At 42.9% G+C, this 26,527-nt stretch overlaps 1 protein-coding gene across 2 annotated transcripts; it reads left to right on the forward strand.

Annotated features, from left to right (window-relative positions):
• The first annotated feature begins 395 nt into the window (after positions 1 to 395).
• LOC122130207 (tubulin polyglutamylase TTLL7-like) lies at positions 396 to 23,109 on the forward strand. 2 transcript variants are annotated; one of them, XM_042704868.1, is made up of 10 exons: positions 396 to 943; positions 7,810 to 8,069; positions 8,646 to 8,777; positions 11,437 to 11,558; positions 13,279 to 13,346; positions 13,545 to 13,703; positions 16,797 to 17,013; positions 17,392 to 17,556; positions 20,619 to 20,777; positions 22,427 to 23,109. In XM_042704868.1, exons 2-10 carry the CDS (start codon positions 8,045 to 8,047, stop codon positions 22,460 to 22,462), a joined length of 1,083 nt encoding a protein of 360 aa, XP_042560802.1. In that variant the 5' UTR covers positions 396 to 943; positions 7,810 to 8,044; the 3' UTR covers positions 22,463 to 23,109. The 2 variants fall into 2 exon arrangements, with proteins under 2 accessions (XP_042560802.1, XP_042560801.1); XM_042704867.1 differs by having other exon boundaries at positions 396 to 637.
• The last annotated feature ends 3,418 nt before the right edge of the window (positions 23,110 to 26,527 follow it).

Here is a 26,527-nt window from a genome sequence, read left to right on the forward strand (position 1 = left end):
CATACCGTCTTTTATCTCTTATTGATGCATACCAAAAGATACGTAAATAATGTATTAATACAGTGATGGCCTTTTTACAGAGTGTTTTATTTAAAGTGATGATTTTGAAGTGAGGATATTTTTTAAGAAATTAATTGAAAATGAACAAGGCCTGTGCCTACATGCAGATAATGTAGGCTACTATATACTAATGCTGTGTCTTTATTTCTATGTTTACACATATTCTGGCACATTTGAAAACGGAACCAATCTTACTATTGTAATAAAAAGTATAAATGTATTGTCTGTATGAATACATTGAGTTCCATGTTTATCGCGTTATGGTTCGTCGTGTTGTCAAAGCATCATGATCTTCTCCATGGTGATGACACTTCGCCCTCTTCCCCCCTGCTTCAGCGAAATGGTTCAATCTATCGACGACGCTTTACCCCCTGTCTTTAGAATTGACTGAACGCCATAGAACAGGTTCATTCACTTGTTACAGTTTTGTGTTATCATAAGGCTCAATCAAGACCTGTTAAAATGACAACGGTAACGGGTGCATACAGACAGTAAAAATAAACAAGAGACAACGTGAGGGACCGATTGGCACGCTGTAGTGGGCAGTATTTGCTTCACCAAGGAGCCTATGGTTGAGGTAACGTAATGTCACGCATGAAGCTACTTTCGTTATTTCCCTAACAAAACAAGCTAACGAAATTCACCTTGCAGCTCATTCCTGTATGCTTATTTGTCAATGAAAAGGTAATAACCAAATGAATACCAAGCGTGCCTGATCTGCATTTGCCACCTTATATTACAATACGTCCCATCTTCTCGAAAGCTAACGTTTAAAGCTAACGTTCTGGACCAGGATCTCGCAGCAACAAAAAAAGCCAGCAGTACCACTAGCAGGGATTGTATCACGGCTATCAACATATTACATCATCATCAGCATCCTTTGGTAATTTAGCGTTTTTCGTGTAATCAGTTTAACATTTGAAACAGTATTCTTACTTATTACCTAAACAATTTAATTTAAATTCACGTGTGTATGCTTTCATGTTGACATCTCGGGCCTAGCTTATTGTGAAGCGAGGTGTCCTTATGAACCCATTGTTTCAGTTGCCTTGATCACTCTTCTGTCCTAAAGCTATTTCCGAGAAGGCTAATTCACAAGCATATGTTGGACAAAATACATCAAGTAGCTCTGTATAGACTATTCATGCTTTATATAGGCTATCGATAGGGTATAGTATGTAGGTTATAATATGTAAATAATATATATAAGGCTGGGTTTGCTTTGTTTAAGGATTTTTTTTTTTATGGAACTGACATGTACCTACAATTATAGGGCTAGCTTTTCTGGTAGTGTGTTCTCTTTGTGGTATGTTTAAAAATAAACCCTAACCAAATCTTTAAAAAAGAGTTGAGATGACTTGCTCATGACTGTGAATGAGAAGGTTTTGGTCCTCTTCATTCGTTCATATTGTGGTGCCACCAATATGAAGCAGGTGCGCCTGACATGCCACTTGAAGCGTGGGGTTTGTTTGTGACTTTGTGTGGACAGAATTATTGTAGACAGATTATCAAAACTGAGGATAATTTAAAATACAAATGTCACCATGCGTTCTGTATAATTGTTAAACAGGCTAAGAATGTCAGGCTGTTATTTCTTTATTGTTCGTAATTTTTTGAATGAAGCATCATTTTGTGGAATCATTCTATGAATCTCTCAGCTGCTCATACCATTCAAACTGGTCATGGGGAAACTTGCCCATTAAATCCTCTTATGCAGGTTATCAGTCTAAAGCCCATCTATGGGTGGGATTAGAGAAATATAAAGCCCTTGATACCTAATCCATCACAATAATATGAGATACAGTAGGCTAATTCCTTCACATTGTTGCCACTGGCATGATGATTTCAGCTGCCGGTAGAAACCAGGTACTTAGGCTACATGAGGTGGCATCTGACTCAAAGGTACGTGTCAGCTAGTTAGGTTTCATGTTTGTGTGTCGGTTACTCTATATCATTAAGGCATTGAAGCCAGGCACCAAGCTAATTGCATGTTGTCATGACAACAAAGGGTGTAACATTGTTTGGTGTAGGCCACTACACCTAGGCCACTGTGTAGTTGAACAGAATTCTGCAAGCCCTACTACACCTAAGAAAAGACTGGAGGTGGTGGATAAAAATGTCCGTCCCACACTATCTGGCAGACTGTACTGTACTCCTTTGAACTACAGTGAACATACTCTGCAGTAATGGCATAGGCTATTCCTCATCTTCTGTAGTCAAGCATGTTCAGAGTTTTAAAGGCTGTGTGATTTCATGTAGGCCATGTATCCTTTTGGAATGGAAGCACACCGACTTGGCTCTCTCACTCAGGCCTCGGACAGGCTGGCCCATTTATGGCACTCAGTGATGATGCAATCAGAGACGTTCAATGGCCCACAGCTCTTTGCCGCATCAGGCATTCATACGGGCTCCCCACTGTGTCCCAGGCATCACTCCATTATCCTAACTCCCACTGATCGCATTCCTGAAAGGCTTCTGTAGAATGAAGCCTGTATTCCACAAATATTTGTCATGGTGATACTGAAGAATGTCTTGATAATTAGGCCTTAAAGTATTGCAGGATGTCTTATGGACTGTGAAGTACACATACAGTATATGTGAAAAGGCAGTTTTTTTTAGTTTAATGACACATCCACACCGTTGATAAATTGTTGTGTCTGTAAGACCTCCTTAATACATTGCATCAATGCTGAGAACTGAATGGGGGTAACAGCTGGTCGGTTCTCACTCATGCATTTACAGCCAGTAATAATATGCGTGATCACTGGCTACACTCTGCCTCTGTTGTGATCAGATGTAATGTGAACACCCTGGATGGATTGCAATTACACCTTCCTGAGGTTCAGTCTCATTGTCAATGTGATCCAATCACATTACAGTCTCCATGTGTGCCGGGTGCATTTACATTGTGCACATACACACAGTTGATAGGATAGGATGGGCTAGGATAAGAATCAGATACTGAATAGATGTTGCATTCTGTCTAATATAGTGGTGTAAACCAGGCCTCAGACTCAAGTCCTCAGACTAACTAAATTGCTCAGGCATTAGATTGAATTTAACTGAATAAAAAAAAAAAACTTTACTTTGCTCCAAAGACTATTTTTAGCAATGGCCCTTTGAAAAGACAGGACACCTAATAAATGCTTCTTTTTGCATGATGAAGTAAGCACAATAACACCCACACGATCTGTTGTACTCCACCATGTTGGGCGCATGCTATACAAGGTAGTCACTGATTTTAGCAGTTGTCATCTCGTGTTTTGTGTCCAAAGAACAAATGTCCTGTGTATGTGTAAGGATGTGTCAGTTTTAATCACATACCATTTGTCTCTAGTGTCATAGCCTGTCCCTCATCTTGGACCATGCTGATGATCAAGTGGTCATCTGCTAAATACTTATGCTCATAGTTCTCTAAAAAGTTACGCTATCCTTCAGTATATTGCACATTATTGCACATTTTATTTGGGTCAAACTGATATTAATCACAGTTAACACGGTCTCATTTCATGTAAGGGTGTTATTAGCTTGTGGCATCTTTAGGGAGAGAAGATAGATTTATATTGTGCTGTGTTTTTTTTATCATACATTATAGTATTAGTCACAGTAATTCAATTATATATTTACCTGTTTTCAACAAAAAACTACAGTTAGCGGGGTATCTTCCATAGCCTGTTGAGTCCAACTTGTTACATTTGTGGATCACAAGTCTTTCTTGTCCTTTAATGTAGACCCTTTTATTGATATTTGACATTTCGTAAAATGTTTGTCTGTAAGGGGCTTCTTACAAACATCCCACTGCGACTCTTAACGTTTTGAAGTTTTGAACACCTCTGTACCTTGCAAAAGATGAGCTTCTCAAGTGAGCATCTTTAGTGCTGCTTCTCATTGAAGACATAGACAACAGATGTAATGAGCTGCTGGTAAGGAAGAAGAAGGGGGAAAAAAAACTACTTTGTGGCAGGAAACCTTGTGATGAGCAACAATAGTCCATTTGTTAGTGGCTTTCACACTGTCACTGTCAGGTTATTTTTACGGCACAATACTGGTGTTGGAGTGTAATGGTCTGTTTGCTTCATGGAGCTGAGTTTGTGCTCTTTCATAGACCTCTGGCTTAGTGGAGGTAACGGCTAAAATGGATAGAATAAACTAGGTGGCTTTTGTTTGACACGGCTGTTATGCTTACATTCCTTTTATGTGAGCATCAGTCTACCTTTAAAGAACAGAACACGAGAAGGATCATGATGCTTTGAATAGCTGGTCATCGTTCCTTAGCGTTTCAGCTCATATTTTGCAAGCACATAGAAATCCATTTCTGTTTATTTGGATTTCTTTCTTAGAATTTTCTAAGTAAACATGTCCCTTGGATAGTTGCTTGATGATTTTTGGCTAGATATTGTATTTTGGAACTTACTTGTCTGCTGGTTAAGTCAGCTTGATATGTGATGGATTCATTGCTTGTGGTCTTTTCTTCAGATCACGAAGGACATAGTAGACTGTTTCTCGGCCGAGAAATAATGTACTTCTTCTGAAGAGAACAAAAAGACGTATTGGCATATTTAGGCTGGGTGTCCATGACCAGAACTGCTGATTTAGCCTAAACAATGGGGCACGAGTAAGAGTACTGAGATAGTAAACTGGGCTATAGAGCACCATGTTTGGTACTGTGGTAGTGAACCTGTTTGAGAATCTCCATCTTCTGAGGTTCTGTTGTGGTGTATTGTCATGGCAATCACATCGGAGGGTTTTATGGAGATATGCAGATATCTTGTTGCATGAAAACACTCTGTAAAGTGTTTTATTTTTTTTCAAAGCCCAATCAGACTTGCTGATTCCAAGTGCTATCGAAAGCTCCTCATAGTTCTCTTTCCAGTTCTGGTCGTTTCACTCGTTTGGACTTTATGCCTGTTAACATGACAGTATATAACAATGAATTACCATGGGTGTGTGTGTTTCTGCATTTAAGATTTTTGGCATGATACACGATATTTACTTGTACAGTCCAAGGCTACACATGCTTGACAAACGAGCTGATAAAAGAGCTTTCTTCATAACATATGCACGACACAGGAACATTTGCATGTTGTTTGATCTTGTTTGCTACAGTGTAACATGTTCTTCAGAGCAGGTATCCTGCGTAGCATCAGTGACAGATCTTTTAATGTATCAGCATCATAAGGCCTTGCCTTGTCATAAGATTCATGGGTCTCTGCATGCCAGCAGGATCTGCATGCCTTACTGTCTTTCATTTTCTACAGAATAAATGTGATCACTGCTCCACGTTAGCATGTGGTAGTAACACTGGAGCTGAGTATGACCATGACAAAAGAGCTCTGTAGGCAGATGCACATGATGGAGGTGACTGCCCTCTGCTGTTCTGCGTTCTTTCTGAGGCTATCAATGACCCTCTTACGTTTCGCTTTTTGGCTCCGCCACTTCTGTGGTGCTGCCTCTCGTCAGTGGTGGAGATTGTGGATTAAGCTGACTTGTAATCACAGCGCAGTCAAAGCATCCTCCTCTATGCACTCATGTCAAGTTGCTGTGTGTGTGAGCGCCTGGACTTCCATTACCCTAGAACTATAATTGGTTCAAAGGGTTCATTTCAGAAAAATTGTGGTGTTAAAAATGTATGTCTTGGTATGAGATCACTGGTGATTGTTAGGTCACATCTGTTATTGTCTCTTAGTATTCATCAACCTGTAGGTGTCATGAGTTGCCCTGTGTGCAGAATTTTTAGTTTAATAATTCATTTAGAACTATAACAAAAATGCTAATGTCATTCGACTTATAGTCATATGAATTCATCATTAATAATTATGTATCGGATGTATCTATTTACCTTTTTTTTTTGTTTCATTACAGTATGTGTTTCTAGATTTAAGTATACCAAAAACATAGCAAATACATTTTCCACAGTTTCTTTGTTCAAAACAATGAATAACAGTTTAATAAGAGGATACGTCTTAGTTTAAAGAACTGTACAAAATGACAAAATAGCTAACTTTGGCACAGTCAGCTGCACTCTACTGTACAGAGGCTGTTACTTCTTTCCCAGTCCCATTTATATTTCTCACTGCAGCTTTGTGACATAATTTATGGCCTGGCCCTCATAATGTATGCACTACTTTTAGCTGACACCAGGTGGCAGGCTGGAGCCACCCACGTTTTCTGAGATGCACAGATTTCCGCTTTAATCCGGGCTCTGTCTGTGCATCTGGAAAAAAGAGCAATATGGAGCAGATATTAAGGATCCTGCTGATGCTCTCTAAAGAAATCAACTCTAACTTGATTTTATGATTAGGCCCAAGGCCTGCTTGGTGTTGCTGCCAAAGTGATTTATGAGCCGAGGACTGAGCAGGCAGGCGGGGCAGGTGATTACCGCTATGACTCATTTGTCATGAAAGGGCCTCCTTTACGAGGGAAATATATGTTTGAATAGTAAATAGGAGCTTAAATACCCAGTCGTAAAGTGATACCTCCGAGTGCAAAATAAAAACTTCGACAGATGTCACACGGAGACAGTTCTTTAGCTCCTAAAAAAGTTTGTAGGAAGTGCTGCTTTGGTTCTGGTTTTGGGACCAAAATCCCCCCAAATATTGACGTTTTCAACCCTGTTAAACATGCCTGTCTTTTGTGGCCGTGTTTTTTCTATCTGTTCATGTGTCCAAATGTAAAAAATAATGGGTGATTTTTTTCTAGATTAAAAAAAAATGTCATTATATTATCAGTTTGGGAATTTTTTGGGGGGAAATTGTATGGAATAATTTCTTTTTACACCTTATATATCTGTTTATTTTCATTTTCTGTTGCTAAAGCACCAGTAGCATGGTAAGATTGACAAACAAACATCTTACAATGTACTTATCTGCTTTCTGAGTGTTTCCTCTAGTTCTGAGAGGACTGATAAATTTAAAACCCTGTTTTTGGGCAGAGACACCGTAGAGAAGAGATGCGGCCGGGGTGGTGGTCGGGTGTGGTGGTGGTGGGGGGGATGTAGAGTGCTGCAGGGGGTTATGGGACGCGTCTACACAGGGCCACAGAGAGTTAATGGATCCTGGAGGCCAGGGGTGGACGGTGAATGGATTAGACTGCATAGTGCAGCTCCTGCTGCTGCTCGCCCCTTTAACTGGAAATGCTGAACTGTATCCTACCCTGGGGAGTGCTGGTGTCAGCACACAACTCATCAGCTTTCCGCTGCACCCCGCCGCCACCCCCCCAGCCCAACCACCCAGTTCTGTGCATTTGCTGGGAGATATTACCGAGATGCAGGGGCGCAGGTCGGGGCTTAGGATGCTTCATTATGTTTAGCGGCTTACTCTTGTGATGCTTGAGAAGTTAAGGTCTGATCTCGTGCTGAGCTGTTGATATCTATTGGGTGTTAGCACAATATGTGCAAAATGATGCAAGCATGGGAGAAAATGTGTCAATGTGAAAATTGAATTTAAACCCAAACAAACCAACAGACAATGTTTCGCATTTTCTTTATTTTGATGTTGCAGATGTTGAAAATACCATTGCATCAGTGACCTCCAAACTGAGACAATCTATTTCACTGTTTTACCAGTTTCTATGCTGAAAAACGTAATCAGCCCAGTTTTGTATGGTAACACCTTGTATAGATATTTGATTTGTGAGGATCCACTTGGGATATTGATAACTTTCTGATGTGTGTGAGTCTTAAACTTTCTTTTCAACCTGCTCCTCTGTGTGACATAAAGGAGTTCAATTCCCTCTCTGCTGCTGTTCCAGAAGCATCTGGATGCTCTCGCTGGGCGCTTTGCTAACTCCAACGGAACCCCTCCCCTCTGCACCCCTCCATGCGCCCGAGCCAGCGGACGGCACCCGATGATCCTGACCGCTGGCTGCAGTGACAGCGCCGTCCGCCCAGACCAGGGAGAAACAGTCGCCGTGCGTAGGAGCTGCTCGGAGTCCTGGGAGACTGGCAGGACGGCCCGCCCCACCCTCTGACCCTTCGGCGTGTGAGATGCCCTCTCTCCACGACAATGGAGGTGAGTGTTCCAGCCCTCTGGCCCTCAGCATCAGATGCACCATTACCTCACCCAGGGCTCCGGAGCGGCACGTGGGCACGTGGAGACAGCTGCAGATGAGGCACACACACACACACACACACACACACACACACACACACACACACACACACTCACACTCACACTCACACATATATGCATGCACACAGATGTACGCACACACACACACACACACACACACACACACACAGACACACACAGATGCACACATACACACACACACACACACACACACATACATACACACACAAATCTGCACACACAGATGTAGACACTTATACACACGCACGCACAAGGAGACACAGTCAGAGTGGGAGTGTTGGTCTTTTGTCATTGTCTCTGCCTATAAATGACAATACAAGGTCATCTCACAAACAAGACAATAACCCATGCTTCTCCTTCTGGCTCTGTTTTCTGTGTTAATGTGCATTGCTAACATAGTACATTTGCCGATAACTATTCTTTATTTAAATTGTGCCTTTCACTCCATTGCCGCCTCTAAGACAGTACCTGCTTTCTGTGCTGTGTTCCCCTCAGAGGATCAAGGAACATCCCCCGTGAATCTCCCATCCGCCCGGGCCTATCAGAATGATGGAAAGAGGAAGGTCCGCTCCAAGAAGAAGAAGGGAATCATCACGGCCAACGTGGCAGGAACCAAATATGAAATAGGTACTGTGCACATCCTCCTCAAGCCCAGAGAATGTCTTGAACCAAATATGAAATATGTACTGTGAACACCCTCCTCAAGCCCAGAGAATGTCTTGAGACTGTCACCGCACTGTGACATTCGCACACTAACAAGTAGAGAATTTCATATACAGTATAAGGCTATAGCCAGAAGACTGTTAAAGGGAAACTTTGGGATGTTTTAACCTGGGCCCTATTTTTAGATCTTTTTGGGTTCAAATGTTTACTGGGCACAACCAACGATCAAAGTTGATCCAGTATTGAGTTAGAATGCTAATACTGCAACTGCCAAACGACTATACAATGGAATCCTATCAGACAAACCAGCACGTCAAAGTAAACCGCTTGATGTCTACACTGACAGGCTTGTCAATGTTAGTATAAGGGTCAGACCACATGGAAAGGATCCCTACATCGAGATGCAACTGCTCGGTAACTGTAAAGAAACTGTACAAAAAGACCGTTTGTACATTCAGTCTCTGATGTAGTTCCCCATTCAGTGTCTGTAGCTGATTGGCCTACCATGTGGTGGTGGAGTAGGCACCCAGAGGAGAGCTCTTCCTTCTGATAAGCCACTACAAGTTTTGGGTCGAGGTAATCGAGGTAATCCTGTTGCTTATTTTTCAAGGAAGCTCAATTTCCATCAAGAGCTTACTCTACTAGACACAAGGCACTAGCTTTGGTCTTGGCAGTACCGCATTTTGAGGTATTTGGCACGTGCTGGACAACATAGCCTTGTATATGCAGATTATAATCCTTTGACATTCCTGGCAAAGTTTTGAACTTCTAATCAGCGAGTATTCCGTTGGAATTTGATTCTCCAGCCATACATCTGCCAGACAGGGTTAATGAGATTGTGGATGCCCTGTCTCTGTCTCGTATTTGAGATACCGTGTGGGTCCAGAGTGGTGTCTATTGTGAGATTGGTGATGGCCATGCCTGACACTTGAGGCGGGGGGGGGGCATTTAGACACCTGTCTGGTGTTTATTTGAGTGCACAGTCTGTTCTCTATAGCTGTCTGTAGGCACGTGTAAAGTATATCTTGTATTGTTATGTATACATATTCTATCAAATTTGAAATCGTACCCAAGTTTATTAGATCCATGTTGCACAGTGTGGCTTGCAGTAGACTTATAAGATTGCTGAAATCTCACAGTGTGTAGGCACCAATGGACCTAATGTCATAGTACACAGTTTTTCTGCCAAGGGCATTGACCGCTGTTTGCACTGAGCTACGAGAAATGTATTGAATAAATGCACTGGCAGCACCAAAAACGATGATGTTAAGTGGCTTCACATAGGCTCGACATTAAGCAATCCTGAGATATTTAATGGAGCATCCATGGTGTATGGGTTACTCTGATATTAACATAGTGAGTGAAGGAGTTGAAGTCCCCCCTCACCCATCTTGTGGCTTGCATGCCCACTTGAACAGTGGCAGAAGATTGTTACTTGGTTGCAAAAGGGTTGAATGATGGACCAACTTTGCTGGATTAATGACACTGGCTCCTGTTCTAGTATGATGCCAATACGGCATATCACCATGAAAATAATGGCTTTCAATGTAAGTGGGTATTGGGCCTTGTATAATAATAAATCAGTTTGACCAATAATTTATATATCCATCATTCAAAGTGATCAGTGACCACATTGTTATTGATGATGATCGAAATGAAATGACATTGTAGAGGTGAGCCCAAGATGTACACAAATCAAGATGGATAGCAATAATTTGTGAATAATTAGTTGTTTGTGAACCACCATATTGTGTTTATTAGCAGCATACAGCATACAGCAGACAAACTGCCATCGGGGGCAAACACAACAGGCGTTTAATCTGCAGGACAGTCCTATCTCAGTGTGGGGTTAATTGAACTTAGACAGGGCTGAAGGGGTCAGTGACAATGATGAATTACCAGCGAGGGTGTTCAAGTTGAGATGATGGCAGTTAGACCTGGTAGACCTGGCTCACTTTAATTACTCTAATGATCCGTTAGCTGTTGTCTCCTCCGTGTCAGCAGAAGTTAGGGCAGAGTTGCTACATGCTTACCACTTTTTGTTATGGATTCCTGAAGCCAAGGTGCAATTACGCAATATTAGGTATAACATCTTCAGGTTTGGAGGACTCGAGAAATAATTAATACCCTGTTTCGTCAGGGCAGATTAATTTTTCATTAGATCTTGAATAATGAATAGTTATTGGATTAATGTCTAAACGTGTTGGCCACCTATCTCTCATGTTTTCCAGTCTGTGGGGATTTATTGAATACATTATAAGGCATTAATTATCTTTGGGTGGAAAAAAGTGTTGCGAATGATTGCACCGTGGCCCCTGCACCTCAAGTAAATGCCCGGAGCCTTTTGATCAGTGAGATATTTAACCAATTTCTGCCACACTGGGCTTCGTCGCTGGATAACTAAAGGCAATCTGTAACATTTCAACATAGTCAGGAGTTATCGCTCGTCAATTATCAGAGCTTTTTTTTTTGGTTTTCTGTCTTTTATTGTGTGCCAGGTAAGATGATCCCCTTCGGTCCCGTTAGTGGGACTCATTAGGGGCTGTAGTCAGCCAAGCGAGGTGTCTCAGTACACACAACACCCTGCGACGCTGACTGCCTCCTCGCCTTCTTGTTGTTTCAGTGCGTGTCGTAATTAATGAGATGGCTTTCCTGAAGACCCGGGACGAGGACGAAACAGCCAACCTCATCTGGAGTGACTCGGCTGTTCAACATGAAAAAATCGCTGAGCTCAGGAACTACCAGGTACCATAATGCATCAGTAATAACCACTGAACAATGCGCGGCATAGTGCTGAACACAAAATGATTTGTTGTCCAGGAAGTCGTCTGCTTTGAAAACCCTTAAAACCCTTTGAAAACTCTTCTCATTAAGAGCTTAGTTCCCACCAGAAGCTTACTGAATAGACAGATCTGTGGCATGTTTTGGTAAAAGCTGTATTAGAATGACATATCGACACTTCCACTGAGGGGGCCTAACCATTTCATCAGCCAACTAAAACCCAAGTTAAATCATTATTCTCTACAGTCAGGAACTTCACTTGATAGTTAAACTTTCCAAAGCACAGTCCGTAGCTTAGCTCTCTAGGTCCAGAGTGTGCCGTTTCACATCTGGCCTTGATTAACGAAGGGATCAAGTGTGAAACGCCAAGTCGTGTGAGGTGAATGGAGCAGCTGCAGGCATTGTTCCATCATGGGGAGAGAGAGACAGAGACAGACCGAGGCAGATGAGTCCCTTTGTGTGACAGAAACTTCCCTCAACCCTCCAGCCTAGCTCTCAGAGCCCTGACTGAGACACATATGCTCTCAACAGCAACTGAGAAACAGAGAGAGAAAGAGAAGGGAAGATTAAAAAAAGAAAGGGAATTTATGAAGGAATGAAAGATGTAGAAATATATATAAATATATATATATATATAGAGAGAGAGAGAGATTGAGAGAGAGAGAGATTGCTTGCTAATGTGTCCCACAGCCCCTCCACCTTTGTGACAGCACCAATGTTGTCATCATGCTTTGGACAGACAGAGCTTGGACCTTGAATGGCATAACAGTGGTGTGTGTGTGTGTGTGTGTGTGTGTATTTTCAGCCTAACCGCAGTATAAATGTGGATGCATTTTGTTTCCCTGAGACAGCCAGCCCTGACCTTCTCAGTAACATGGGCAGCATTGGCCATCCATCTTCTTCATGGGCTATGTAATTACACTAGGCAGCAACAATCGATGAAATCATTTCATGGCCAAAGCTGCATGTTTGTTTGGTCCGAAACCGGTAGGATCTGTGTAGGGGGTAGACGGGCAGTGTTTTTAAGATGGGGAGCTAAACAATGTGTTCTTTTCTCAGTCGCAGTTTTTAGTTTTTGATTCTCTTTTGACTTGGAATAATATTTATCAAATTTCTTTTTTTTAATACCACTCACATGAAAATGCATTCATGAATCCTTAATGTAACCAACTTGGGCACATTAGCATGAATTCCTTCCACATTTTTTTGTGAAACACAAATGTTTAAAAAAACAAAAAGAATCATTTCCCTCCTCTTTTTTTTTTTTAGCTGTCTTCAGGAAGTTTGCTGTCAAGCCACAGTTCATACGAGCCTAATTAACTGCACTGTTCTACCTCATTTGGTCAAAGAATACAGAAACCGTGCCTTTTTTCTCTGCATTCAATGCAATTCATTCATCTGTCACTACTTACAATTGCAGGGTCCCTGATGCAGAACCAATTACCTTGGCCTCTGGAGTTGAGATTGATCGTCCTTTTTCTTGTTTTAATTTAAAATGATGTGGTAAACTAAATAAGGGTCAGGAAAGGTCTTGCAATCACCTTTTGTTTTGAGTCCATAATTGGGCATAAATGTCAGAACATTGTAATCTCACCTCAGCCTTTTCCCTTTAATGTTACTCCTTTTTTACATGAAGGTGACTAGTGTAATACCCCTGCCGACTGTTATTTCTTTTTCATTGTAGAGAATCAACCATTTCCCTGGAATGGGGGAAATCTGCCGGAAAGACTGCTTGGCAAGAAACATGTCCAAGTAAGTATACATAGAGGATTAAACTGAACGTAATTTAATTCGAGGATATTACTTTACCTGTTCTTGACCATCTGACTACCAAACCATCTGGGATCATTTTATTACGTCCAACCTCATCATGCAAACACCTTTCTCTCTCTCTCTTTCCCTCTCCCTCCATCTCTATCTCCCTTTTTTGCACTTTCCCGTTACACGTAGAATGATTAAATTCCAGCCTCAGGAGTATGGCTTCATACCCAAGACCTGGATCTTCCCTGCCGAGTACACCCAGTTCCAGAACTACGTGAAGGAGCTGCGGAGGAAGCGCAAGCATAAGACATTCATCGTGAAGCCGGCTAACGGTGCCATGGGTCACGGGTAGGTCAGGCCCACGAGCCGTCTGGCCCCGCGGCGCTGGCACAGCAAACAGCCACATATTGCCACTGGTGTGAGAGACGGGCTTGACATAAGCTATGGAAAGCAGTGTGTGTGTGCGTGCGTGTGTGTGTGTGTGTGTTGGGGAGCGCTTCCAAATGGAGAAATTCTGGCACAAGACAAAAGCGATTTTCATAGACCTCATTTTCATCCCCCCTTTCCATGAATCCACTGCAAGGGCAGTCATAGCAGGTAGTCTGTTCCCTGAAGGAGCTGCATGTGATTATTGAGTCACCTTATCCAGTGCCTTGGAGACCTGGCCACACTATAAATAGTGGTTTCTGTTCTGCACCAGTTTTTTTTTGTTTTGTTACTAGTCTTTGTGCCACACCAAAGGCTGTTGACTGACCACTTCCACCACAGCATGGTTAAGCCATATTTTACATTACAAAGCCAAATTACACAGTTTTCAGACAGATTTTTAACCCACTGTTTTTCACAGTGTATTTGAATAGCCTTTAAAACATCACAGAGAGACCATGAAAGCTGCAATGCCAATTTTTTGTCTCAGACGCGTTATTTAACATACTCCCTTGGATTTGATTTTGAATAAAGAAAACAGTTATTTGGCTTGTAATTCATTTAGGCACCAACAGATGGAAGTGTTGCAGTAGATAAGTATGCCATCCTTTCATATATACAGTACATATTCCCTCAGATGTACCAGCACTGGTGCTATGGTGAGTAGGCCTGCAACAGTGACTGCATCGTTGCCATACCGCGGTATTGGGAGGTGTACCGCGGTATTGAGCTGTCACTGCCATTGCAGTCAACAGCTTTTTTCCCCCTTATCTGAAACTGCTGCCATCCTGGTGCAGCTTTTGGCTGTCGCCTTGGCTACACATACCCAGATATTTTCGAAAACTTTTTGTCTATCAGTACAGTACACACTGACCACAGTACACACGTTCTTTCTTTTTCTTCCTCCACATGGGAACGAGAAAACGATTCTAAAATGTCCAGACCTCCGCACTGAGCATACACATAACATTTAGCAAGTGCATCACGTCATTGTAACTTTGTGGTCGACTGACCAATCAAATCAATCGAAAGGACTGACACTGAGGAGAAGTGGCGTTGAAAACAAGCCAATGCAACTTTCAAGAAATGGTGTTATGGAGGAAAACATTCAATGTGTATACCTATGTTAATTCATTATTATGTGTAACAAAACTCACGTAAAATGCTTTTTAAATGTGTGTAATAACTATTTCTTTAGTTTCAAATGAATGAATTACTAGAAAGGGATTCAGAGAGCGCAGACCCACAACAAGGGCAAACGCCGTTTTGCAAAAGTGAAACTAAATTTGTGGGAACACCCCATGATTTGGATCCGCTCCAAAATGTAATAGGTTCGTCCTTGGCTGATGCTACATCAATCCACCAAGTTTCATGAAAATCATAACATGCTTACAGACAAACAGACAAACAAACCACACCGAAAACATAACTTCCTTGGCGGACGAAATTAAACACAGGGGGGTATGGTATTAACGCAAACTGAAAGGTGGCATTCTTCGAATATCGTGGTAAGGAAATATATTTACTATATCGCTGCAGCCCTAATAGTAGGCCCGAATTTATTAAAAACTAAAAAGTTAGCAAAGGCTAAATTATTTTGATACATTAAGAAAGTGAAAGATGATGAGTTTAGCGTGGCCAGTCGGAGGAGGATGTCATAGATTAAATTTGAGAGACGCACAGTGTGATGCAGGAAATTAAGTTACAGCCCATCTCTAATTCATTTTCCGTCTGAAAACTAAATGAAGTTATTGTTTGTGTCTGAACCGAAGCTTGTTAAAAAGTGTCAGGCCTGAATACAAGCCCCCCATTGGTGCCACATTAAACAGCCGGGCAGAGTGGGTTTTGATTACCTGACATCAGCGCTCATCAATCATGTCGTCTAATTTACCGCTACACCTACAAACAATTTGAGCCCTGTCCATATCCTAGCCACTCCATATTGATGCCCTTTTTCTCAGATCGTCATTGTCTGCTGGCTTCAGACGTTATATATGTTCAGAGAATAACATCTGCACTTGTCTAGTTTATTTGGCAGTGTTTCTTAGTTATCAGCCATCACTCCAGTATTTCTAATATTGTGTAGTATTTATAATATTGTCATCACACACGGTGCACGTGAGGTGCGGACGCTTTACCTCAAAGGTTCTCACAGAAAGATAACAGAGACGCCGTTTTCATTGTGTGGCTCAGCAGTGTGGACCCCTGAAACTATAACCACAGTCGAACATTTATTATAAAACAATTGGGTTCTATTGAATTATTTAGCTGTTTCTGATTGGACGAGAGACGTTCCATGAGTTGGAATATCCCAGGACATCCCAACTCTGACTTTTCACAGCTAATAATAAAATCACTCCGCGATGAAACATTCTATAGCACGTTGATACAATTAAGCGATAACCGTTAATTCAAAGCTCTTATAATTCCAAAAGACGTTGACAATGGAACTATTTTTTTGTTGCGGAGAAACAATGGCGAAATAAACATTTTTTAATCAATAACTTCGTGTTTAAATGTTAATTGGTTGACTATAAAATTGTTTTATAAAAGCAATATAGTACTCGTGCGAGTGGGGTAGGTAAAGGATATTCCCACGGGTGTTGTTGCCTGCGCCACTCGGCCTCCGGCCTCGTGGCTACGGCCGAACACCACCCGAATATCCCTTACCTACCCCACTCGCACTCGTACTATATTGCTTAAGTATTTCTCTTCAGTGTGAATAAACCAAGAAGTAATAAAAGCAGACAATTCAGTTAGTCATTTCATGGCTATTACCCTGGGCTATTACCCTTCATATTAACAGCCCCACTTGTTTTCTTTCTCCGCAAACTCTTCTGCGTGTACTAAATGGCGGCAGTGACAGAGGAGGCTGAATACAAGCTGAATTTTACAGACCAGGATGTTTTTTCTCAACTGCAATGTTTTGTAGTTTGTTTTATGTGTGAAATTCATCAATTTGAATGATTTCTTTTCATGTATTTCTTGTACTTTTTCAAATTTGTTCATCCTCAGGATCTCCTTGATTCGCAACTGCGAAAAGCTTCCTAGTCAGGACCACTTCATCGTGCAGGAGTACCTTGAGAAGCCCTTTCTGATGGAAGGCTACAAGTTCGACCTGCGCATCTACATCCTGGTCACCTCCTGCGATCCTCTGCGGATCTTCCTGTACAACGACGGCCTGGTCCGGATGGGGACAGAGAAGTACCACTCGCCCAGCGAAGCTAACTTGGTGAGCCAGACAGACAGACAGACAGACAGATTCTCAGCCAGGCAGCTAGCCAGCTGTGCTAAGCAGCTGTCTTATCAAATATTAAGGGGCCCTAGGTTCCCAGGGGTGTGGGTCTGATTAGCCCTGTCACACGTGTCCCAGTCCTTAGTGTGCTGTCAAGCCATCAGATCCCAGGGAGATGAATGGAGTCATGGAGCTCTAGCATGTTGTGTTGGGAGATAGTGGAGGTTACTCCATCTTGTTTCCCTTCTGTGTTTATTTCAGTCACGCTTTCTTCCACTTTACAGTGTTTTGTTGGTGAAGGTTCCTCGTTCGCCATTAACAATCATTAATTGAGGGATTAAATGGTCATGAATCGTTCCTTTGCTTTTCTTGCAGGACCAACTGTACATGCACCTGACAAATTACTCTGTCAACAAACACAACGAGAACTTTGAGAGAGATGAGACCATAGACAAAGGAAGCAAGAGATCTGTTGGCTGGTTTTCCGAGTTCCTCCAAGCCAACAACTATGACGTGGCCAAATTCTGGAATGATGTATCTGTAAGTTGTGCAGATCTACACTTTCACATGTGCCTTTATTTATTTATTTATTTATTTAGATTTTTGTGTCAACATTTGATGATTACTCTCTCAGGCGGGTAATCCTAATCCTTCATCAACATGACTAGGGCTTTAAAGTTCATCAGGTTGTGTTGTGCACTTGAAGTGTCTTTTTTTGCTGTGTCTTCCTCTCTGATCTTGGCTTGCTTCGTGTCAGTCCCTGTCTTTGTGCCGTTTGTTTGATGTACATACCATTGCCCCTTCTTTGTGAGGATGTTTATAGAAAATAAGGTTCCTCACATCAGAGAGAGAGAGAGCAACCCATAAAGATAGCACGTAGAACCCTCCTCAGTCCTGGAAAGCCTAATTATTTTTTTTAGCAAAGAAAACCCTTTCACATTGTGTCCCTTCAGATTAAAATTGCAGTGTGGATTTTGACTAGTTAATCAGAATAACCCACAAAAGTAAGTCAGAGTTCTACGAATAACTGGGCTCTGTAAAGCGCCTTAAGACAAGTTTTGGTGCTATATAAATAAAATGTAATTGAATTGAATGAAACAGATGCCCTGAGAGAATAATGTCGGCACTTTTGGCTAGACTGGGTGCAGAAGGGCTCCCATGAGTACCCATGAGGGGTCAGGGGTCAATGTCACGCTAGCAACGTGATAAGGTGATAGCAGGTATAAGAATGCTGGAGGTAAATTACTCATAAACACACAGGAGAGCAGGAAAAACCTTTTGTATCAACACAGGCTGTCTTCATAGGCACAGTGATGACAGAAACCTTCAGTATCAACACAGGCTGTCTTCATAGGCACAGTGACAGCAAATCTGCTCTTCATGGCCTTCATTTGCTGTGTGATCACAGAAGGGAAAAGTTTCACCGAGCTTGCTTGTACCATGGAGAGCCATTTGCGAAAATTCATTGCCATGCTTGTCAGTCACTTTGACGTACACAGCACAGCGTATAATGAGTATGCGCTGAAGGAGGTGCTTAGCACATAAACTGTGTGTGTGTGTGTGTGTGTGTGTGTGTGTGTGTGTGTGTGTGTGTGTGTGTGTGTGTGTGTGTGTGTGTGTGTGTGGCGGGGGGGGGGGGGGGGGGGTTGTTCCCAAGCCTTTGTTTCTAGCCCGTGCTTACTTTTGCCAGAATCACATACTGCTACTTTAACATTAGGTAACATTAGGATGGCAAAAGTATGACAAAAGGGTTATTATCATATCGTCTGTCATTATCTACCTCTATTTCTACCAAATTATCTACAGTTTTCTAGTTGTGCAAAACATATGTTATGCTAAATATTTGTATATATAAATACAAAATGGATTAATGAACATGCCTCTTTTAAGCAGCAGTACTCTTTTCAGTGTATATCAGCACAGCATTTCTAGGTTTTGCAGTTGTTGCAGCTCTTCCATTGAGCTTGGCCCCACAGTATAAGGTTATCATTTTAACATGAGAGTGCTCATACTGAAGCAGTCGTAACTTTGAGTAACTTTATTTTTTAAGGAACTTTGAAGAACTTTCTTCCTCAATCTTCTTGACCTCTGACCTTTCTCAGAATTCTCTCTCAGAGATCAATTTGGGGCTTCACAGACTTCTCTTTATTCTGCCCTCCTCATTTTACGTCGTCTCTTTTCTCTCCTCTGCCGTAACCCACGTCTCCCTCGCCTCACCTGCCATTGCCAATCAACATGCTTTTTGAAAGACCCCCCCCCCCTCCTCCCGCCCGCCCTATTTAACACATGTGTTTCTGTACACACAATGCCACAATGCTTCACTTGTATTTACGTGCTCTTTGACCCCGGCAAGCCAGTCACATTCAGTTGACAAACATACTCTACATTCAGGGCTTTGTTTTCATCCTTCGTTTTCTGCTCAGTGAAACAGGGCCTGTCGCGCTGCTTGTCACCGCTACATGATATCTTGCCACATGGAGTATACATAAGGCTCGCTTGGAGATTCTGCCTGGCTTGGCTGCTTAGTTCTCATTTTCTCTTGCTCTCTCCTTCTCCACACACACACACACACCAACCACTGGTCTCTCTCTCTCTCTCTCTCTCTCTCTCTCTCTTTCGCTCATACACACGTACCCCTGTGTCTCTTACACACATACACACATACACACATACACACACTACCCTATGTCATAGCAGACACCTCTGGGCAGCAGGCAGATGGCAGGGCCCCTTAAATAGAGCTGGCGGGACCCGGTGTGCGCCGCGTGCCACGGGACGCCACGCAGCCGCTTCTCGCCGTGTCCTGCCTTCCTGCCTGTCGGCTGGAGATGCATGCAAACCTGTCCCGCTCCTCTCTGGGGGAGTCCACGGCCTGTCTCTGTGCAGATAAGAGAAAGAAAGAGAAGAGGGGGAGAGAGAGAGGGGGAGAGAGAGAGAGGGAGAGAGGGAAATAGAGAGAGGGAGAGGGAAAGGGAAAGAGAGAGGGAGGGAGAGAGAGAGAGAGAGAAGAAGCACAGCCAAGCTTCCAGATCATTTATTCCCCCTCGCACCCCTCTCGCCCCTCTGCTCCCCTCCCCTCCGCTCGGCTCCGCGCCGCTCTGTGTTGCTCTGCTCCTTCTGGGTGACAGATTTAGTCGGCTCCATCCCATTAGGCAGGACACCGTCTAATGTCCCTCTATTATTCAATGCGCACGCTAGTCAGGGTGATGCGCAGTGTGTTTGCAGGGCCCACACACACAGACAGCGATACATAACAGATGCCCAGCGGTAGGGAGGCGCTATCGGCCGGAGCGATCAGTGCAGAGAGGGATGGAGCCAGTGAATCCCTAATGGGGTGACTGAATGCTGTGCTGATTACATTCTCTTCTTCTTCTTCCATCTCTTTCTTCTATCTTTTTCTTGTTCTTCTTCTGTCTTTTTCTTGTTCTTCTTCTGTCTTTTTCTTGTTCCTCTTCTTCTTTTTCTTCCTCTTCTATCTTTTTCTTTATCTTCTTTCTTTTTCACTCTCCCCACTCTCTCATTCTCTATTCCTTTTTTTCTCTCTGTCTCTCTATTTGTGTAAATACATTCTTTCTCCTCTCTCTTTCCCTCTTATCTCACAGGAACTGGTAGTGAAAACGCTCATCGTGGCCGAGCCTCACGTCCTGCACGCCTACCGCATGTGCCGCCCCGGACAGCCACCAGGGAGCGACAGCGTCTGCTTCGAGGTGCTCGGCTTCGACATCATCCTCGATCGCAAGCTCAAGCCTTGGCTCTTAGAGGTACGCGCATGAAAAAAAACCATAAATAAATAAACAAATCCTACTCATTCACGTTTAAAAAAAAAAAAAAAAAAACCTGAAATCTAAAATGGGGATTGAAATATAGGTCATGTTTTTGGACCCGTTTCTTATTTGGGAGTGTAATGATGATGTCTTTTTTATGTCAGGGGCAGTTTGAGCCATGACATCTGGCAAGTTGTGCTTAAAGCTTTGCCAGCCAAACACGCAAACATCACCATAGCCGTAGCTGGTGGTACTGATTTGTAAACGTTGGGCTGGCTGCATTGTAGTGAATTATGGGGTTTGAAAGACTGAAATACAGAACAGACTCGGCTAGGGCGTGTAATGTTATTCTTTCTCTTTGAGTAGCTCAAGTTTGTCTGGCACATTTCAAATGGCCACTGGTTGGCCCAAAATGGCAGTGTTAATAAACTTAGGAAAAGATGGTATATTACACACACACACACACACACACACACACATACAGACTTACACAGACTTACATGCACACACAGGCTTGCACATACACACACTCACACAGACACACACCCCTGCCACTAGATCCAGAGGCTGATTTTAGTGAAGGCCCTTGCCAGCGGAGAGCTGTGCTCCCTCGCTCGTGCAGGAAATGTAGGTCAGGGCTGCAGGTTCGCCGTCCAGCCACCCCAGGAATGCGTCTCTTTCTCCCTCTTTTTCTTTTTTTCTCTTTTCCTTCTCCGATTGTCTGGCCCTGAAAGATCCGCACCAGCTTTTCCATCCAGCTCACTGCCTGATGTCAGCCAGTTAAAGCATGACCTAAATCCTTTAGCTAACCCAAAGTGCTGGGCTTTTTCTTTTCCTCTCTCTCTCTCTCTCTCTTCCCTTCCCCGTCCTTCCCTTCTTCGTCTCTCTTTCTCCTTCTTCACTCTGTCCTCCCACAAATTGATTCTGCTATGTGAAACGCCTGTAGGATCATTTGTTTTTTTTTACGCAACCCGCAGAAACCAAAATATATATATATATTTCTTAAATCCTAATTTTTGTTTTAAACTTGAAAATAAGTTGTTTTCTTAGATATGTTGGCTGCGTATGTCTTGGTTACACATCGATCCTGTTTTCGGTGTTGTCTTTTCTTTCCCCGACGCCAGCGAGCGCTGAAAGACACCTAACGTAACGCCCTCGTGCTGACTGAGGTTGCGCTTCCTTCGGCTGTTCCGCAGCTTGTGCGTGTGATAGAATGCAAACAGCCGTAGATGCCGTTTTTACACTCCGCCGATAATGATCCCCTCAGTGCTATGAGCAGCCTGCCATAACTCCCATCAATTAACATCCTTTTCAAGTCCCACACAGGAGGGGGAAAAAAAAAGCTGTTTCTGTTTCACGCTACATTTGCGGAGGCAATCATTTATTTCCAAATTCAAGTGACTAGTCAGGTGGCAGTTCCAAAAGCTCATCTACAGTGTTTGCAACAAAATCAGATATTATTCCAGATTCATATCTGTCTACATTGCGTATAGTTTATTTCTTTGAATTCCAATATTTATTATGAAAAATCATCTATAAAAATTGCTTCTTTTATTTTTTTGCTTAACTTGAATTTCTGTGAGGCCATGGCTTCATAGAGATGGCATTGCTGGATGTGAAACATTTGACTTTTGTTCCATTCCTAGATGGAAAGTCCTCTCCCCATACAATACACAAGGTAAACTCGCTGTGTGTTTGGCTCTCTGTGTGTTAGTCCTCTCCCCATACAATACACAAGGTAAACTCGTTGTGTGTTTGGCTCTCTGTGTGGGTGTATTTATGTCATTGTTACACACTGCAGAGGCTGTGATCACAGCCATGCATCTAGTCACGCTTCTTTTTTTACAAGTTGTTTTCCTGTCTTGTTATAGAGCAGGACTGCTTTGATGACCAAACAAACTCAGTAGAAAATTGTGACTTCAGGCCAAATACAGTCTTAAGATATAAAAGTGACCTCAAATCACCATGGTATTTTAAAATAGAAGAACAAAAGGCAAAAGGCGTGATGTTTTTCTCTGAGCTGGAGGAGAGACCAGGAAAACAAGATCTAGTAATTGCACTTGTGAACGGCAGGATGAGGCTGGATGGTTGGTGTTTTTGCGCAGTCCTGCTGTCGAGTGACCCAGGTGGCTGAAACACACCACACTGAGGCACCACAGATAGACGCTCACGCTTAGAGATTGCTGTGACAGGCACCGAAATGTTGGAAGCAATATTCTCATGAATAAACTCACAAAGAGTAGCTGTCGTGAAAGAGAGAGAGAAAAGAGAGAGAAAGAAAGAAAGAAAGAAGGAGAAAGAAAGAAAGAAAGAAAAAAGAATGTGAAGAGGTGGTGGACTGATAGGACTCAGTGAATCACTGGACGAAGGCATTGTGTCCACACGGAGAAAAAAAAGACAATCTTTTGTGCGATCCTTATCTTAATTCACCGGGCTCTCAACACCAGTTTCGCTCCTATTGACATTCAAAACAAGGCAGCGATACACATTCACCCCCACACACCCCCACACAGACACACACACACACACACACACACATATATACACAGACACACACACACACATTGTAACCCTAGAAACCTCACTTTCATTAGGTCCCCCGAACATCATCTGGGTGTCGTCTGCGGCTCATTCACTCAGTGTGTGTGTGTGTGTGTGTGTGTGTGAGTGTGTGTGTGCACTCTGATGCGACATGCTGCTGTTGGAATGCTAATTGCAGCGCTGCTTACGGATTAGAGCGGTTGTTGCTGGGAAGTATAGGAACCAAGAGGGTCAGTTAGAACCTTCCAGAACGCTCCTTCCCATTAGGAAAGTCTTGTGTAACACACTGATATCATTGCCCCCCGGGCCCTTTGAGATTCTTTTTTTTCCTTTTTTTCTTTTTTTCCCTTCCTCAACTCTTTCCAGGAGCTGGTCACACTGGAGTTGGTAAGCTAGCATGACGAATAATGTAAAAGCGGGCAACAGGCAAATATGCAGGGTGCACAGTGAGAGAGAGAAAGAGTCTACATGCAAACTGCCCCTTTAAATGATGCGCATGTCTATCCTGCCAGCGCCCGTGCTGGGTGCATATTTATTGTCTTTATGAATTCGTGGTTTCTTCCTCCAGAGCAGCTCTGCCTGCTAGACCACTTGCGGAGACCTGGCTCATTAAAGCTGAGTTTACTCCTTGTTTGCAGATTTTGACAAAAAGAACAGCTGGTTTTCCAAATGAAAAGAACAAGTGCTTGCGAGCTAAAACAATAATTAGTATCCTGAAGAGACCGGCTCAGTGTTCAGACTCTCTACCTTTTCTCAGTTTCTCTCAGCGTACTATTTTTTTTCCCTCTGAAAGGTTTTATTTCATTTTTAATTTTTTTGCTGTACTCTGCTCTACTCTGGCTTTAAAACAGTCTTGTGCTTCAGAAAGCCGTTGCATATGGGTATAAATATATGCAGTGGTCTGTTTTAAGGGAGAATATTTCACAAACATGTGTAACCAAACGTAAACTTATTTTGAGGAATAAAACGGGCTCTGGATACACAATCTTTATTCTCATGAATAGAAGAAAAGTAATGAAAAAGCATGGCTAACATGATGATCTGTGTCCTTTGGAAATGAGGTGCTGGAGTCAGTTGGTATTTATGCAAGTTGCACATCAATGGTGCCTGTGTGTGTGTGTCTGTGTGTGTGTGAGTGTGTGTGTGTGTGTGTGTGTGTGTGTGTGACATACGTGCTTGCACACATGTTTGTTTTATTGTGTATATGTATGTGCATATTAGTGCTGTTGTGTGTTATTGAATGTGTGTGTGTGTGTGTGTGTTGTGATGACGGTTGGATTGGGCCTAGCATGGGTGTGTGTGTATTTGGTGTGTGATTTAGAGATTAAAGAGGCAGGCGTTGTTCAGGCTCCTGTGTTTCCTGAACAGTTCCAGCGCTTAGGCTACACACAACCCTCCTACCTCCCCTCCCCTCCCCTACCCTACCCTACCCCCGACTGTTTCTAGTCCTTTCCGGAAACTAAGCACCATCCAGACCTCCTCTTCCTCCCCCTGAGTGAGCGGACGTAGGGAGCGCCAGGCGGTGTAAACACACAGACCCCTTTAGAGATCGGACTCTTTTATCCCGCACTCACATCCCTGTTTGATCTTTTGAGAGACGCGTAAACACTGCGACGGTCACCCACACACACACACACACACACACACACACACAGACACACACACACACACACACACACACACACACACACACACACACACACACACACACACACACACACACACACATTGAATTCCAGACACATGCATCCACACAAACCCTGACATTTGTAGCTTGTGGTTGGAAACCAAAAAACGACTACCCCTGCACTGAAGCTCATAGCTGCCCTGGAAGCACAGGTTGCTAATAGATATTTTCAGGGGGATTCTATAGCTTCACATGACGTTAACACCATTTTGAGTTTCAGCTTAACATATTGAGGTGCAGAAGGTATCGCTAAGACATGGTTCTGAAAAAAATATTAACGCCTGTTGATACCTGTCATATCATGTAACAAATCAATGTACATTAGTTTACAGCAGTTTTGCTTTCAGTGGTTTGAAGATGCACAGTAACAGCTTAGGTGTTTGTAAATGTCATAGATTGTTATTGTTACGATATACAGATAGAGATATGTAGTGTTCTGATTAATTATTATTGGCCTGCAGGTCAATGCCCAATACTGCAGTTCTGAGATTTACACCGGTGCCTCTAGGTGGCACTGTTTATCTTCTAGAGGTCCCTCTAGTTAAGAGGATTTATTAAAAATAATTACAGTGATCTATGGGCTTGTCTGTCTCTATCTATGTCTTTGCAGAACTATGTTATATTCTTACCACGCCGTTCTCATGCAATAAAGCTCAGAATAGACATTCCCCTGTCTTTTCCATGGGGCAATTAACCATTCTATCTAGCCCATGTGCCATCATTGACAGCACATGGTAGTACTTCAAACCAGTGTGCGTGTGTTTGGTTATGTGTATGTATGTGTGTGTGTGTGAGTGTGTGAGTGTCTGAGTGTGTGAGTGTGTGTGTGTGCGTGTGTGAGTGTGTGAGTGTGTGAGTGTGTGTGTGTGTGAGAGCGAGCCTCAGGTGACTTCAGAATGTACTCGTAGTAGCAGTGCCGGTCGGTCTGCTCCTCAGCACTGGTGCACCCTGGGAGCAGTATTGTGTTTCTGGGGCTGAATTAGCCAGCAGAAATGCAACAAAGGCCTGGCAAAGTGATTGATAATGATGGGAAACTGGAGACGAGGTTTAGCGGTGCGTGGCGGCACGCTGGGCTATACCACCACGCTCTACCCAGTTTGTTTTGCTTTGATTTGTTTTGGAAGCACTTGAGCTACGCCAATGCCCTCGAGCCTCTGGGTCATTTTGAAAGGGATAGAACAGCATTTGTTTTTTTTTAACAATGTCAACATTTTTTGTGGAAAAAAAACCCCAAACAAAACAATACAATATATATGTTTATGTACACAAATGTTCTGTGCTACAGTTCTTTTTGAATATAATTCCACTCTAGCACACACGGACTAGGTGGTGTGCTTCACCATGCCGTGGTTTTGAACTCGACTGCGTTCGCGTCTCCTGCAGCCCCGTCAGAAGTCCCCACCGCTCTTCCTAGACGCTCTGCTCGTTTGCCTTCACGCTGGAGCTCGAAGCTCAATAATGAAGATCGTTAGACCTCTAGTACATCAAAGTAAATTCAAACCAAATGTGGGATTCATCT

The sequence above is a fragment of the Clupea harengus genome, unplaced genomic scaffold (assembly GCF_900700415.2).
Source record: "Clupea harengus unplaced genomic scaffold, Ch_v2.0.2, whole genome shotgun sequence".
Classification (NCBI taxonomy): domain Eukaryota; kingdom Metazoa; phylum Chordata; class Actinopteri; order Clupeiformes; family Clupeidae; genus Clupea; species Clupea harengus.